Source organism: Macaca fascicularis, chromosome 3 (genome assembly GCF_037993035.2).
Source record: "Macaca fascicularis isolate 582-1 chromosome 3, T2T-MFA8v1.1".
Classification (NCBI taxonomy): Eukaryota; Metazoa; Chordata; class Mammalia; order Primates; family Cercopithecidae; genus Macaca; species Macaca fascicularis.
In genome coordinates this window covers 137318595-137336305 of record NC_088377.1, presented here as the reverse complement: position 1 = coordinate 137336305, position 17711 = coordinate 137318595, and the positions used below count along the sequence as shown (strand labels likewise).

The window sequence follows — 17711 nt, the reverse complement described above, 5'->3', positions numbered from 1 at the left end:
TGGATACTCTGACATTATGTCTCCAAAGATAGTAAGATCAAAATAGTGTATTAAAAGAGCTGTACAAGTGATTTGAGATTGGGTATCTGGTAACGTGTAATGTTAACTTGTGTATTCATAGTTTATTTGCAGTCATATGTTCCGTCACTGGGTCTAGTTTTCTAAAAACGCATGTTGTGGAGAAATTTGAATCTTAAGAGAGTACGAAATATCCTAGTACATGACCACAGAGGAAGCTATGCTGATTCCAATAAGGGCAGGCCATCAGGGTATGAATATTACAAGTGAGAGGAAGTGGAGTGATGACTTGCATACCATTTCAATTACAGAAAAAGAGCAAATGGGTTAGTCTATCTACAGGCACGATCCTTTTAGGAAATTCCACTAAAAGAAAACAGGTCTTCCTGAAATGAGTGGGAAGGCGTCACACTCCAGGCATTGTAATTAGGTCTGTTTGTGTTCCCCAGGCCTTGGGATCCATGTGGTTTCATGTATTAAACCCGACTCTGGCTGCCCTTTCACCCTGACTCAAACATAATCACTCACAGAATGAGTCAGGCCAAGCTTCCTAAGTGTGCTCCACCCAACAGAAGTGGGATAAAGGGTACCCAGATAATTAGCATTTATTAAGTGCTTACTACATACCAAGAACTTGCTCAGTGCTTTTTATACATTATTATGTGGTCATTTTCCACAATAACTATAGGAGACAGGTAGTACCTCTGTTCATTTCATTACTGTAAGGGACAAAGTAAAGTGAAACCATGCCTCATTCTAAAGATAGTATTTCTTCTAAATCATGTATCATCCCACTATAACTCCAAGACATAAACAATACTGGAAAACAGTCTCCATCAAATAAGAAAAATAAATTGGGCTAGTAATCCAACTGCTCTAATGAATTGTTAATATGGATAATAACTAGGTAGTAGTATTTTCATAATAAATGCTAAGATATCATGATAACAGCAGCATAAATTTATCTGTTTCCTTACTATAAATATACACAGAACAATTTTACTTTATTTCCACATTCAGCTGAAGTTGGAGTTGAAATTTGAAACCATATAATACTGAGAGAATTTATGTAGTATCAGAAAAAACTGCTGGATTTTGGCACATCATGCCAAACCCCTAGCAGTATATTTTCTGAAATAAAAAATTGTTATAACATTTAGAAACCCTAAATTAGGGTTTATCGTAACTAATGAAGATGTTTTAAGAATGTTATTACATGTTAAAATGTAAAATACACAACAGATTCCATTGTCTGAAGTTTCTTAATCTGAAAGTGTTATTCACTCCTAAATTTTCCTGTTAAAACTGAATTTAAACGTTTATTGGCATCGTTATATAAACTTTCTAGTTATGAAAGTAGTGAAACTCCATTTTAATAAATCAAGATATTTCAAGTTCCAATTTTAGACAACTGTTTTGTTGTTTGTTTTTCCTTACCAGGAACAAAAATTAAAAGTCATCTAAAATAGGTGAACTGATTCTTCCAAAAGAGTTGAATTGATTTGAGAAAAATAAAGTCCTATGCTGAAATTAATTTTAATAACCCTGAAGACCCTTGAAAAAAAATACTTCGCAAAGCAATGTATTAATTCTGGAACACATATGATTGTGTACTCTATGCTGATGCCTCAAAACTTGTTTATTTTATGCATGAATGTACATTAATGAAAATTACATTTTCAATTTTATTGTGTAACGGCATTTAATGTCACAAGGCTTGTGATTCAGAGTCCCTTGGTTCTATCTCAAACATGTCTGTATCCTCCATCTTGCAGCAGTTCTGTTTTTTGCACCCTGTCAGATGTAACCTTTGTGCTAATTTGGAAAAATCAGTTCTCACGTTTAGTGCTGAGAGACTGATAACTGAATTCTCAAATGAACTACACATTTTCAGAGATGAAGTACAGAGCTGTGGACAATGACTGTGTTTTCCCACAGTGTAAATTCTTCAGACTCAGCTGTCAACATGTGAGTGTGCAGCATAAAAGCAGTTTTAACTTGATGGCTTTTTTTTTCTCCGAGGCCATAAAAATGAAATGGATACTATACTCTCCTTTATGTTATTCCATCTTCTAATGAGATTTTGTTTCTCATGGACAGAGAAAGCCTGTATGCCCTTTAGGGTACTTAGTAGATCAAAGTCTTCTTTCTAAATAGAAAAACAAACATTCTCCCTCCCACACAAATATTTCAGTTTGTGAACAAACCAGATAGCAAAGTTAAGAGGGTTTTTTTTTTTTCCTACTAATTTTGCCTCTGCACACATCCTAGGGCTAATAATTTATACTGGATATTCTAGAATATTCCTGTGGGTTTTTGGAGTTCTGCACATGCTCTTCTCTTCATCTCAGCACCTTTTCTTTTCCCCGGTGAGGCATCAAATTTCTCACATGGTCACCCAGGTACCATGAAACTCTGTCTACCCCCGGTGGCAGAGGAACATTTGACTACATGTCTAATCCCCTTTGATTACCACAGTGTTTGTATGCAATCATCAATTATGTTAGCCATCATTAGGATTTAAAATAGTAAAGAAGTGATGTCAAATTTAAAGAAAACTTGGGAGGTCAAGAAATAGGGGAAGCTAAGAGAAGAGACTTTAAAAGAATGGGCTAGTTAATGATAAATGCTGCAGGAGACATTGTCAAAGTAGACATTAATAAAAAGTAATAGAAAATCATTAGTGTCCTTTGGAGGAATAATTTCAAGGAAGTAATTATTGGATGAATGCCAGGTTTAAAGTAAAGGTAGTAACATTGAGGAAACAAGTCCTAACCAGGCTATGAACTTAGATATATTGGGACTTTGTGGCATAGCATGACAGAACAGTTTTGCTTGGGATAAGTAAGATTTTAGCTTGGGGGAAGAAATTAGTACTGAAAAAGAGATAAAGATAACAAATGAAATGTAAATTGACTAAATTAATCAAAGAACATCAATGCCATTAAGAGCCAAGGCTGAAGGGTCAAACGAGGAGGAAGGGAGCATTGCTTTGTCACTACTACATGGAAAATTATAGGACAGTCAGAAATGCTGTCACAGGAGGGAAGAGTTGCTGACTGAGGTAATTTGAGGTATGTTTTGTGTTTTGAGTAGTCACTTTGAAGTATAAGATGGATCAGAACAAAGGTTGTCACACAAGTCATGGTCTCTTGGAATTTCAATGAGATCTAGAGGTAGACCTGTGATTTTTCTCTAACAACCAATGAAAGACAGAAGGGATGAACTATATTTTGGGGTTCCTGAAATAAGGCAGGAACAACAACTGTGGCAGAAGTCCATAGAATGAGATATTCAGGCGTCTTACTGAGAACATGACTATAAACCATAAGTGTCTTTCTTTGTAATGAATTATGTATAACCAGGAAAAATTTCATGCTTCATTCTTATTAATGAGTTATGTACAAGCAAGATAAATTTCATGGAGGGATAATTGGAGATTGGGTGGCTTTGTTTTTTAAGATTGGAGGTAGGCATAAATATAGATCATTAAGTAACAATAAAAACAACCATGGTTAATATACTAGGGACTTTTATAAAAATTTAGGTAAATGTGTAAATGACTAACCCCCCCCCAAAAAAAAAATGAACTCTAGATAGGAGGATATGAACAGATTGCTTAGTTAAATTTTTGAATAAGAGTAGTATTTATTTATTTTGGGTATATACAGCTTGTATATTTTCTGCTATGCCAAAATTATTTTCTATACTAAAAAGAAAATAGAGAGTAATAGTAATAAATAATAATAAGCATCTACTTGATCAAGTAGTTAAGCCGGTGCCTGAAGTTCAGAAAACTGGGTTTCTGTTCTAAACATTCTTCTACTGGATTAGATAAAATATTGACCTTAAAATCCTAACCTATAAAATGGGAGAGGGGTTTTAGGATGATTAAGATTAAATGTGAATCATATGAAATCATGATTTAAAATACCTTTGAAATTTTGAAAAGACTATTAATATGTTATTCACACTGCAATAACATTCAATTTTTGACATTCACTAGTATATAAGATGATGTTTTCAAGGAAATAATAAGAGACGTAAAGGGAAAAAAAAATACTACCCTGTAAGATTTGTTGTGGTGTCCCCATAAGACAGAATTGGTAAGTCATCTTATCTTTTTCCATTGCCTCCCTTCCGTAGCTCTGATCCAGATCTTTCTTTCCATAGCTAACTACTGAGAAACTTCAACTTTGGCACTAAATGAATCTTTTCCTGAATATTTAATCTCTCTTTTCTTTCTTTGCCGAACTTTCTCACACCCAACATCATGAAGTCACCACCATTAGCTTAACTGCACACTAAATTTCAAATCATATTGCATGTACTGTAAAAGAGTTCTCCAGTAACTTAATACAGTTACATATGTTATATGTCTATTTTCTTTCATAAACCACGTACCATTAAGCCACCTGGAATCATGCTGCTCTGTCCTGATTGGGTGGTGGTGCCCAAGAGTTCGGAAGATAGCAAAGTCTCGCCCCATAAAATCAGCTGCAGTTCCAGAGTATAATTCTCCATCTGTGTTGTGACAAAACCACATACACATTCTTTAACTCAGTTAAGGCAAAAACAAAGCAAAACGAACAAACAAAATGCAAGTTTCATGTTATGAGAATGCTAAGAAGAAAACTGAAATGCTCTCTGCATCATTATGCAGCGTTACTTATTTTTTAATCCTATGTCCTTATTGAAGGAATTATTTTATCAAATATTCACTGATTTAGTATATGACTACTTATCCGGTACAAACTTAGAAAATCTGAATAAAGTCCAATTCAGTGAATCTTGCTAAAACATAAAATTATATTCTTTTCTACTATGACCACTGACAAACTCACAAAATGCAAACTACATTTATTATATCATTTGCTGTTATATGTGTACAGTTACCATGGTTCTAATATCCTTATAACGTAGAGTGAGGTATCATTATAAAATTTTATTCATAGCTTTATTCTAATGGCAATTAAATCTTTTATATACTTCTTTCTCAGTGGGATCTGAATTAATGAGATTTTGCTATGATTTAGAAATGCTGATTTTTTTTGCCAGAATTTTTTTCTTGCTTCTTATTTTTTAATGTATCTAGTGGAGAAGTGTTTTTATTTGTTATAAGCTATCAACCAGTCCAAAAATAAGTCAACCACATGACCTCATATACAGCAGAAATGTGTTTTAAGAGGAAGGAATTTTGACAAACCCAGATCATAATCACTCCAATGCAAGATTCCATCACTTTTTGACTCATTACTACTTAAATTGAATTAACTCTAGGTCAGAGTTTAATAATGGAGGAATCATAACCAGACAGTAAAGAATAGAAGGGAAAAGACAAGGGGGGGGGTAAAAGAGAAGTTAATATTTACTGAATTTCACTCCGTGTTTGTCAGGCAGTTGGCACTGGCTTGACACATTCAAGTTATCTCATTTAGTTCTGTTAACAATCCCATAATGTAAATAATGTTATCCCTATTTTACAGTTCAAGAAACTCAAGGTTGCTCGGCTAATGGCAAGTCAAGGTGAACGTTCAAACCCAGGCTTGTTTAATCCCAAGCCTTTTATACTTAACCATACCACCTTTCAATAAACTGAAGTTTGTAAAAATCACTCTTTCTTACTTGGAAACAGAAAGGGCCTTGTATTCTCTCTTCCAGAAAACATGTAGTTGCCTTTCTACATACAGTGAATTATTTGAAAACAAAACAACAAAACTTAAATATTTTCCTTCAAATAATCCATGGCAATTACAGTATATCTTAATATTATCTTGTTGATCGAATAGGTTAATTTTTTTTATTGATTTGGGAAATATGCAGATAATAAAGAGGGCAAAGATAAATTATAACTTAAGCATTTGTGTAACATTACCATATGTTCACATACCTAATTCTTACTTGCAAATAAGGGCTTTGCAATGTAAAATTGATATTCATAGTGGCCCAAACCAAAGCAATTCCTTTGGTAGAACCTTTGTCTCACTTATATGTCTGAACAGACTTGATTTTGGAGACCCTCCAGAACAGTGGAGAACAGCTACACGGAGAAAATCACTGAGCAACATAAACATGTTATTACTCTAAACATCCATAGATATGAATCTCATCTTGAAAACTGAGTTTAAAAATGTGATCTTTCATTTTGGATTGTTGTGACTGAAGATAAATAAAAATGATGGTTAGATAATTTATTGAGTATAAATTATTAGTAAGTGAATTGTTCTGTCGTGTCATCCTAAATTGTCACAGCATGGTGTCTTTGGGATTCAAAAGCACTTTATACTCTCTTCACTTACTTAACTATCAAGTGGAATCTGACTTGTTCTCACTAAAATATGCCTTTTTTTTTCAGAAATAGCCCTTTTCTGAAAATGCACAAATGTTATGATAATCTATGTATAAATTTCAAAGCCACTTTGAAATACATAAATGCCTGTTGTCTCCTTAATATTAACCAATATTCAAGCACCACAACATTTTTATTAAGGGTAATATCTAAACTTTTCCCAAAATATTAGCAAATAGATGATGTATTTTTAAACATCCGGTGAATAATTTGTTATTGGTCTGAGTGAATAAGAGGGTCTCAGTTAAAAGTGTATTGTCAAAACATCATAAAATGGTCATGCAAATTTCAAACATTTTCATGATGGAACACCTATGAGAAGATAGCTTGTGTCTTCTTTTCTTAAAAAAAAATTAAAAAAATTAAATTACTGGTTGAACCTCTTTGCCTCTAAACCACACTTAAAAAACTAAAAGTAGAATAATTAAAAAAATGAAAACTGAACAATTTAATATCAGAATTTAGTCAAACCATGCCAACAGTAGGTTTAATAGGAAATATTAGAGTAAATAATGTAATCAATCAATCATTCTTGTCATTTAGCTTGCTTTAGGGTAAGAAAATCCATACTTATGATGTTTATTATATTTAAAGTCTATTCAAGAAGCAGTTGAAATAGTAAAATCAACAACTAAAACCTGTTACTTGGATAGAAAAGGTGTTTATCTCTCTCTTGCATTTGGTTGTTTTATAACATTTTTTTATCCACCCTCATATTAGAAAGACAAAAATCAATGCAAAGCAATGTAAAGGCAGAAATAATATTTTCTTTCTGTTTTCACAAAAGTTGAGAAGGTCCTTCAGAGAAAGCAGAAGAGGTATGCAGTAAACGAGCTACTCCGTTTAAGACTAAAAGAGAATTAAACAAGCGACTTATAAACCAAAATAAGTATGCAGTTTAGGCACCAGTTCCTCCAGCTATAGGAAATTACCTCCCACATGAATATGATTTTTGGCAAGAGTTAGATGATTTTATTGAACTGGAGGGTACCAGATGATTAAGTGGCCATGAAGGGCACATTCCCATCTTGTCCATGCTTAATGTCAGTGACTGTTTAGTTGCACCAGGGCTTAGATCACATTTCCTGGTGAGAATTCTATGGGGAGTCTTATCAATGATGATTGCTCTAGATAAGGTATGACATCTTTGTTGTTTTGCCCAAAAACATAGGCAGTAGTATATTCTATCTTCTCTTATTTCTCATTAAGAAGAAATGTAATATCAAACCAGAGTATATGCCATTTAATAAACTTGAACATTTACATTCTGTGGCTTTCTGAAATAAACTAAAGGTATCTGATGACTATAAGAAATTTACAATACCTCAGTTGACTTATTTTGGAGAATGGACGTATTTTTTTTTAAATGTTTACTCAGCAAACTTCTTTTGTGGTTTCTAGGTCACTTATGAAGTTATCAAATTATATGTTGATTCTTAAGCATAGTGTTAATTTGACAATTTTCTGATCCTAATATATGTCTTATTGAGAATCTGAAGTAGTGTATTAATTGTTATTCTGCAATAATTCAAATGGCGTTATGATTGAGGTACCTACTTTAGGGCTGTTCACATATACTAAGCCAATTGTGAAAGAAATAAACATTTGTCCAATTTTATTAAATTGATGGTAGAATCATATATCTAGAAATTATTATCTACATTAAAAGGTGGTTGTGAATACTATACCCTACAAGATCTTTAAGCCTCTAGAAAAAAGTACCACACGGGCAGTTTAACATTTCAAAAAAAATATATTGAACTAAGACAAATTAGTGCTGACAGATGTAAACTATCATCCAGAAACTGTCAAATACAAAAGCTGCTATTTGAGTATATGACCATTCTTTCTTAACTGGAAGCTTTCTTAACTCTCTCACAGGAGAGCATACTGTACTGAGATGAACAAAAACAGTTTTGTGAACTGCATTTCTATTATGGCTTAGTTGCCTGAGAAGTATGTATTAAAAACAAAAGTTCATATATACTCTAGACTTTCTGTTCAAAACTCAAAATGAAGTAAAAATGTGGCTTAGATCAGTGAATGTATTGGATTACAATTCCTAAGCAGGGTGTGGTGAGGAGAAACAGAAGGTGGAAACAAAACCACATTTCCTGATGAAATTGCAGCATTACTAACACAGGTGAAAAGTGTGACATGGATGTGAGCAAAATATCAAACAAACTTAAACACCAAGCCATTATGTTGTTAACACCTTAAGTAAATTCCACTCACAGAGCAGCAAAGAAATTAGAAACAGAAGGGAAAAAAAGAAAGAAAGAAAGAAAGAAAATACCCCCTCTATCTCACACACACACATGCACACACACACACACACACAGAGCATGGATGAAATCCATGGATGTAAGAAAAATTTTTCACTATTACCTTTATTGAGCACCTTCTCTATATCAATAAATATAATATGTTGGCTTCATTACTCATGTTGTTCTTTTAAAATTAAAATTTTTCAACAGTTTATATGTCTACATGGTATAAAATTGAAAATGTAAAATTTATAAGGTACCAAATCTCCCTCCCAGCCTTTCTACAGGCAACCACTGCTACAAGTTTGCTTATTTTATCTTTGCTTATATTCCGGAATTACACAAGCACCGAAAATGGTAGTATGCTGTTATGTTGTTTTATTTCTCACAATGAACTAGTGAAAGCAAAACTGCCATGCCATTTCATGTACAAGGAAACTGAGCTCAGAGAGCTTAAAATAATTTTCTCAATTGTATGCAATTAACTTAGAGAGTTCCTTATTTGCTCTAATATCAAGTGAGAGCATTTTGTAATGTCAAATTATGCTCTTTCCTGAGACAAGACAGCATTTTGTCTTCAGGATATAACCTTAGCTAAAAGTCTCAGGACTTTGAAATAGGACTCAGTAATACCTCTTAGGGATGGAATATTTCTAAATTACTAGTGCTGCATTGCCTGGAAAAGATTTTAATGAAAAAATAAAATTGCTCTCAAGTTGACTGTTCTTTCACATCATGAAAATGTGAGACAGTACTTAATTAGTGTTGGAAAATACTGAGATTTATCCTTGTGCTATGTTCACACCTGGCATTTATTATTAGCAGGTGAGTAATTGCTATCTGTAATAAAATATTTTTTTAAAAACAAATTCATAAAAAAACATTTGCAGGTGGATGAAACAAGAAAGGGTAAAAAATATAAGGTCATGCACTGTGGCTCACACCTGTAATCTCAACACTTTGGGAGGCCAAGGTGGGTGGATCACCTGAGGTCAGGAGTTCGAGACCAGCCTGATCAACATGGTGAAACCTTGTCTTTCCTAAAAATATAAAAATTAGCCAGGCCTGGTAGCACATGCCTGTAGTCTCAGCTACTCAGGAGGCTGAGGCAAGAGAATTGCTTGAATCTGGGAGGCAGAGGTTGCAGTTAGCTGAGGTCATGCCACTGCACTCCAGCCTGGGCAACAGAACAAGAAAAATAAAGACTACAGCAACTTCATCTTGACAAAATTATCACTTTTAAAGGAGATTGCAAAATTAACTTTACCATGTTGGTTTGAAAAACTTAGGACATGTTCTTGGATTTGGGGACTTAATTCAGTAACTTTGCATTACTCAGGAGATAATCCAAATTCTCAACAGTCCTCAGCTTAAAAACCCATGCCTTTTTGGAGAGAAGTCATACTAAACCTTGCTAGTTTTGGAAACTAAAAATTTTAAGCTGTCGTCTCATTTTAAAGTTTACTACTGTTTGAAACTACTTCTTTCCTAGTGGGATTGATGGTATAAAAAATATTTGCTGCCAAGATCCATCTAACCAGTTTACAGATGGTTTGAGCCCAGGCTGAAATTTTATTTCCCAGTATTGGGGAAGGAAGCAGCCTGGAACCACCTTGAAATGCCTATCTTATTTATAAAATGAGGAAGATATCCAAAAACTTTTGGGAAGATAGGTTTTCCCAACGGCCATTTTCTGATATACAAAGTACAACCTGTTTATTTCTGAGACAGCTGTTACCCTTGTATGTAAAAGAGTTTGGGAAGTGCCGTAGAAAATATTTATGTTAAAAATCTCCATTAAACTAGTGAGCATTCTTTTTAGAGAAGTATGAGAGAAAATGCCAAGGAAAACCCAACAAGGGGAAATAAATGTACCATAAGAGGAAAAATTTATAGCACAGTTATAAAGAAAGCAAATAACTTCAACACAGAGAGTTACAGCTGTTGAATTAAAATGGTGTTTCAGGTATGAAGGATTTTACCAGGTATAATACGGCCTGTTTCTTTTTCTGTATCTTGCTATCAATGAATTCAGAAGTTAATTTATTTGGTCTTGTCAATAAAGCACTACATGCCTCTGAAAGTTACTAAACCATTTTACCATATTAGATAGGTTAGGTCTGCACTTCCATCTGAAAGTTCTTTTTCTGAAACACCTATTGTTCTTTCTGGCCATATCCTCTTCTTGACCTTCTGAACTTCACTCATTCTCTTTGCCTTTTCATAAACCTATATGGCTTTTTCAAAGATATTCAAATATAAAACTAGAACTGTGGAGTTTCATTTTCTTTGTGGACTTTGGGTGGTTGCATACCATATGAACTATGTAATACCTACTTGTCATCATTCTTTCTCAGCGGAATATTAAAATAAATAATCAAGCAAGTCCCTACTGAGAAACACAGCACAAATTAAAGCTGCTTTGGGCACACTTCAGCACACTGCTTTTTAAGGAATATCTATCCTTTTTTCAGTGTGCAATTTAAATAAGTATAGGTTGTAAGTTCATACAAAATATGACTCCTACCCTTTGTTTAAAAGAACGTTCAAATTTCAGCATGTATTTTTGAGGAAGTCATCCACAAATAATCACTAGGCCATCCGTAAATACGAAAATTGTTAAGTGTGCTAGGTATGCTGCATTCCTTCAGGTCTTAAACTTTTGTTAAAATGCTGCATAAATGCATGAAATGGACTAAAAGTGTCCCCATTTGAAAAGCAACAGAGGAGATAATTCATGCCACAATGATTTCTTCTTAATAGAATAAGGATCAGTGAAACATGGTGATAAAAGAAAACACTAGAGAATACAGAAAAAATATATATATCTTCATGGTTAATATGGCAGTCAATATGACTAGAGTTTATTTTTCTGAGTAGAAAAAAAAAGAAGAGAAACATGGAAAACTTTATAAACTTATGACACATCAGATTACTTAAATTTAATTTTTTAATCAAGATTTATTATTTAAAATTTAATTAGAAATTTTAGATTTGAAAAGTTTCATTATTATTTTGTTTTGCTATTAAATAATTATTTTGCATATTTTACAGAAAAGGGAAACAAAAAGGTACATAATTTCTACACAATTATGTAGAAAAATACATTCAAGAACAGAATCATGACCCAGAATTTTTTTATGTTTTAGGTTGTTGGTTTGCTCAAAATTTCCAAAATAAAAAAGAAAGAAAAAAATGATAAAAGAAAGAGAAAACAAAAATTTTAAAAATTACTTCATGATTTGCCACTTTTTGTTTGTGTATTTAGTTAACTCCAGTACAGAGGTAGTTAAAAGAGTCTGGAAAAAATTCTTTGTTTTTCAGTACAGACTAAAGTTTTATCTTATTTGTATCTACGTCTATTATTTTGAACTATAAGCATTCCCCACTTATAAGCAATGCTAAATGAAAAGAGGAGAAAACTAGAAAAGAAGGTGGTTACAGAAAAGGATAGAGGAAGTCACATCAAATATTTTGTTAGATTTTCCAAAAAGAAGAGCTAATTTCAATAAAGGTGAATACAGAATGTATCTTCCCTTAGCCAGTATATGTAATATGATATTAGGATGAGCCAGCATAAGGTAACACAATGGGTCTTTGCCAACTGTACCAAGTGGGGATGAACAGTAATTGAGCCATTTGAAGATCCTATTCCATTTCAATTAAAAGAATCAGAATAGTTGGTGCAATAATGAAAATACCATTTAGTGTTTCTTCTTCATTTTCAAACATTTCAATATATCACAACTAATTGCCTTGTAAAACAATTATCATTTCAATAATGGAAAATCTTGGTAGGTAAAAAAGAACATGGAAACTGTTATCTGTAGAAAACTCACTGTTTGATTGTTGACTACGCACCTATTAAAAGAGATGCTGTCAGCAGCTTAGGGTCATATGGACTCTTCCCACGGCCGTTTTCAAAATGTGAGTTCTCCAGCTTAAAAATATTGTCCTGTAGATTTAAAAAAAAAAGAGAAAAGGGTTTCCTTTATATATAAAAGGGAGTGTTTTCAACATATCAGTTAATCAAAGAGATGTCAAGTATTCATGTCCAACACAAGAGTTATTTTTATTTGTTCAAATTTCTAAGATGGCAAAAAAAAATCAAGTGTATTGAAAGTAGGTAATGCTAGCCAAATATCTACTTAGCTTAATGATATTTAGTAGCAATTAGCACGTTACAAGTAATAATGTGTAAATGAACGATAAAGAACAGGATGTGTCATGATAAGAGGAGAGTGATTATTTTATCACACAGGTATGTTAAGATCTATCATAATGGCTTTTGAGGAAAGAATGTTAAACTTAAATAAAATGACTCATTTCCTTCCTTTGTAGAAGAGAAAAATAGCAATTCACTACGCTAGTTGTCTAGAATAAATTACATAATCTTGTCTGTATGTACTTTCCGGAATACATGCTAAATAGCCATCAAATTTATTTTCCCCACTATGTCCTTTGTACATCTTTGGTGGCTACATGCTTCTTGTGTATTTTTAAGTTACATCAGCAGCAGGTGAAGTGCCTGAAATGCCTCATTCACTTCTCTAAGAGGGAAATATCCCAGGTTAGGAGAGCAGTGTGCCTGGAGGTGCTGTCATTGGAATAACAAGCGCATTATTACCACGGGAAAGCCTGCTCTGTTGGGTCCCTAAGTACTCAGAAACAGGAATAAACTTTTGACTACATATAAAAAATATACACATGTCTCAAGGTAGAATATGTGCAGGAAAGCGTGACATCAAAAATCTTGATAAGGAGATAACTAATTCATGCTTGAGACCCTGTTGTCAGAATGTGTCTACCTACTGCAATCTATTTGTGACAGTGGAGTAAATCTGGGGACATTTCTGAGCATTCTTTTAAGAACCAAGTGCCCTGGGAATTAATTAGATAAGAATATGTATGCTTTTTCCAGTAGCACATTAAGTTATCCACAGACTGAAATAAAATAGCTTTTTATTTTTTGGCAATTTCTCTACTATTCACATAAAAGTATTTTCTACCATCTTGGGAGAGTAAATGATGTCCATTTTATGATCAATAAGGATCGTTTTATTTAACATTTAATATTTCTGATGGAACTAATGGCAGGGTTTCAAATTATTACTCTTAAAACTCATTTGAATTAAGGACGAAAGTTAAAAAAGGAAGAAATTCCAAGTGTTCTGTTTTTATTACCTTGAATGAGAATTACTAATTCTATTCTTCTTTCTTTGCATTTATTCTGTATTTGGCAATTAGCTGTCCCGTACTAATGATATTTCTTTAGCTTAGTTCTAAAATCTCTACTGTGAAATAATTTATGGGCTTTCACAGAATTGTGCTAAGTTACAGTGGAAAACGCAATGAGCCAGGCACCAGACTTAGCTCTGGTTTTCTGGTCACCGTTTCATATCTCTGAGCCTCTAGTCCTAAAATGTCAGCGCGGATAAGGATATTTAACATCACAAGTTAATTGGGAGGGTTATATAATTTATTTGAACCATTTTAAAAGCAGCAAAATTTTTAAAATGCTTTTCATTTCTATTCTATTAATAATGTTAATATTACCAGTACAACAAAATAATATGAAAATTAACACAGGTTGTTGCCATTATTTTCAACTTTCCTAACATAATATGAAAGAAATATTACATTAAGACATTTATATAAATCACTAAATTCCAAACATTTTCACAAATACAAATTTATCATAGGCATTTAAATATTAAAATTATATGAAACAACATATTCTATTCAAAAACTTAGAAGAATCATTAAAGAAATACCCAGATATATGTGTGTTTTGATTAAAAATTAGGAAATAGTAAAAAGGAAACATAATAAAAGACATATACCCTATTGTCACAGTTCATACAAAATATTAAAATGTGTATGTGTGACTATATATTACAGATTAAAAGAAGCAGCACAACGAAGTGGTAGTGTGGTAGAAATTATTGCTATAAATATTATCTTTTCTTGTACTCGAGAAGATATTTTACACTACTGATACAGACAGAGGTGCTATTTCCTCAAAGCATAAGATACTTTATGTCTGGGATCATATGTCCAAGTTAATCAGACAATGCCAAGGTAGATGAGAAGTACTTCCAATTTCATGCAGTATTTGATTTACAAGGTAAAGGATTAGACCTCATAGGAAGAGAGGTTAAGCGTGTCAGTTATGGTTCAAGAGAAGATGAAAAACTATCCTTCGTCATGGTGTCAGGTAATCAAAGCTGGCATCCCTTTCCTTTCCTCCTTTGTGTTCAACCCCATAAATAAATACTAAGTTAGTCACCTCTTTTACTGATACATAATATGTTTCCTTTTAATATAACTCCTACCCAAATTTCTGGGAATCTACCCTGTAAATCTTCTATATTCTTACGTGATTCCATAGAGAATCAAAATAAATTGAATTTCCTTTCCAGTCTAGTGAGATGAGGATCTGAAATAAATATAATTTGATTTTTGGATAGGGAGATAAAATGACATTTCTTACACATGTTTGTAGTGTAAAATTCATGCCCATTACATGTAATAATGGACTTTAAGGATGTTGAAATCGGGCAGAACTGGGTGTTATCTCTGGCTATGCCTTTTATTAGCTCTGTGCCTCAGGCAAGTTCCTACACCCTTCTGAAACTCAGACTCCTGTAATAAGCAGATACGAAAATCCCATAGTTGAAGTGAAGAGTTCTTGTAATAATGTCTACAAAATATTTAGTATGCCCTTGAAACAGATTTATTAATTTCCCTTAACCATTGGTTATAGTCGTTACAGTAAACTTATTCTGTTCTACTATGATTGAAATATCTTATGTCACAGTGGAAATGCCAGTCTATATTTTTATCAGTCTTAATTATAAGGCGTGTTTGAAATATACGTAAATATTTCGACCTTTCACAATGCATTGAAAATTCTTCTTTCTTATAGGTAGATGAGAAGCTAATTGAAAACATTTCATGAAAAAATAATTTAAATTAGAAAAAGTACATTATTTTTCTAATATGTGACATTCTTTCAAAAGGAATATAACTGCCAATTCATTAAAATATTTTCTTGAGAATCTCTAAAATTTACAACATTATTACATAGAATGCGTGTGAAAATCATCAATTAAAACAGTGTCCTCTTTAATATATCTGACAAATTTAATGTCATTGATATAAAGAGACACTATATTGCTGTTTCTGTTATCTAATGAGCAAGACCTTAATTTAGATGTGTGAAGGTATTGAATTATCATGAAAGAACAGTGCTAATATAATTACATATTAACACCCTTTGTTATCATATGAAAAATATCACAGAGACCACTATCTAGCTTTACTTGGATGGACTTTCAAAATCTGATTGCTACCCAGTGGATTTCTGTTTTGGAAGAGTGTAAAATAGATCACATATGCAAGTAATAAGACTGAAAATCCTAAGACCAATGTTTACAATTAAACTGTATAGCTTATATGTCTTACTTGGGCTGAAAGAGTTTTCACTGTAGAAATACATGAATAAAACTTTAGCTACACGGATTCTAATTGCTTTAGCAGATGCTATGAGCATATCATATAAGGTTTTGTGCTATATTTTATTACATGATTGCATCAGTTTTCAACGACTGTTTTTAGCTTTCAAGACCACTCTCTCCCCTTTGTCTTTTGGATTTCCTGAATGTTATTAGACTGTGGTGAGGTAAGGCATTAGAGGAAATAATAACTGTGCTAATGTCTAATCCAAAGTCTTATAAATTATAAACCATTGGTGACTTCATGGCAATAAATTTCCTAAATCTCAATCTTGTCCAAGTCATAAATTTAGGTAACAAAGTTGTAATTTTAGTTGTTTTATTTAATGATTAAAACATAAACGATGTTTGTAAAAGAAAAAGAAAGGAAAGGAAAAGAAAGGAAACCTTTATATATGTGATAGGATAAATATTTTAGGTGGGAAATTGCATAAAATTATGTGAAAACTAATAGTTGGACAGTATTGAAAGAATGCATATTATCATTTTTTTTTCAAATTGTATTTCCTGCCTTTCTGTTTCTCATAAAAGACACTTTCTATGCCAGTTATACTAAATTATTGAATATTCCCCTGGTCATGCCATCCTTTTCTCATCTGTGCCTGAGATCCCTTCATTCTGCTCTTACTCATCCTCAGCCCCCAACCTGAGGGTGACTTTCTTTTCCTTTGAGATTAAATTCAAAAGTCACTTCCTGGAAGTCTTCAGAGATTCCTGCTGATATAATTGGTTAGTCTTCCTTTCCACATACTTGAATTAACAATAGTATACAGGCAATAGCTATATAGGGTGAAACTACTGGCTTCAGCAAATAAAGAGTGTAATAAGATCTCAGAGGAAATATTGTGACATATTGCACTTTGACCAAAAGAGATCCTTCTGCAGATCAGATTTATCCATAATTTACTTTTCCTTAAAAGGCAACTTTAGATATACACTGTGCAATATTACAGTCACACGTTGCTTGTGGTTATTTAACTTTAATCAAAAAGAAAAATTCCATTCTCCAGCTTCATGAGTCACATTTCAAGATGTCAATAGTCACATGCAGCTAGTGGCTTCTATAATGGATAAAGGCAAATACAGAACATTTCCATTGAACAACACGTGTCCAAATCCTGAATCCTATGCCCTTAACAGCACACAATAGAGAGTCCACAGTCAGAGGACCTCCAGGAAGAGAAATTTTGACATCAGATCACAATCATAGTAGAAAAAGTCCATGAGATCTACAAGGAGGGATCACACTGAAAACATCAGTTTAGTTTTTGGGTTGCTTTTTTAGGCCAGGAGTTATGCCAAGTCATATTTAATGGTAGTACAGATGAACAAATACTCACTCTATTTTTCCTGTATGTCATTCTTCATGAACTTGGAGTCACTTTTCCCTAATCTAAGCAGGTACAAATTTTACCTATTATGTAAAGATTAGGCCATGATGCACAGTACATTAAATGTCCAGTTATTTTCCCCAGGAGAGAAAAATGTATTATCTCTGGAACTTGCATAGCAATCTATTCACATCTTTCTTCTGTTATTTTCTTTAAACTTCAAACTTGA

General features: G+C 32.9%; 1 protein-coding gene across 2 annotated transcripts in view; it reads right to left on the bottom strand.

The window, feature by feature from the left end:
* Positions 1-17711, bottom strand: part of SEMA3A (semaphorin 3A) — a 534862-nt gene that overhangs the window by 76150 nt on the left and 441001 nt on the right. For both annotated transcript variants that reach the window (XM_005550353.5, XM_005550356.5), the window contains 2 exons: positions 12496-12589; positions 4423-4542 (listed from right to left, as the gene is read on the bottom strand). In XM_005550353.5, the coding sequence (XP_005550410.2) occupies positions 4423-4542; positions 12496-12589 (214 nt within the window). The remainder of the gene's footprint in view (positions 1-4422; positions 4543-12495; positions 12590-17711) is intronic.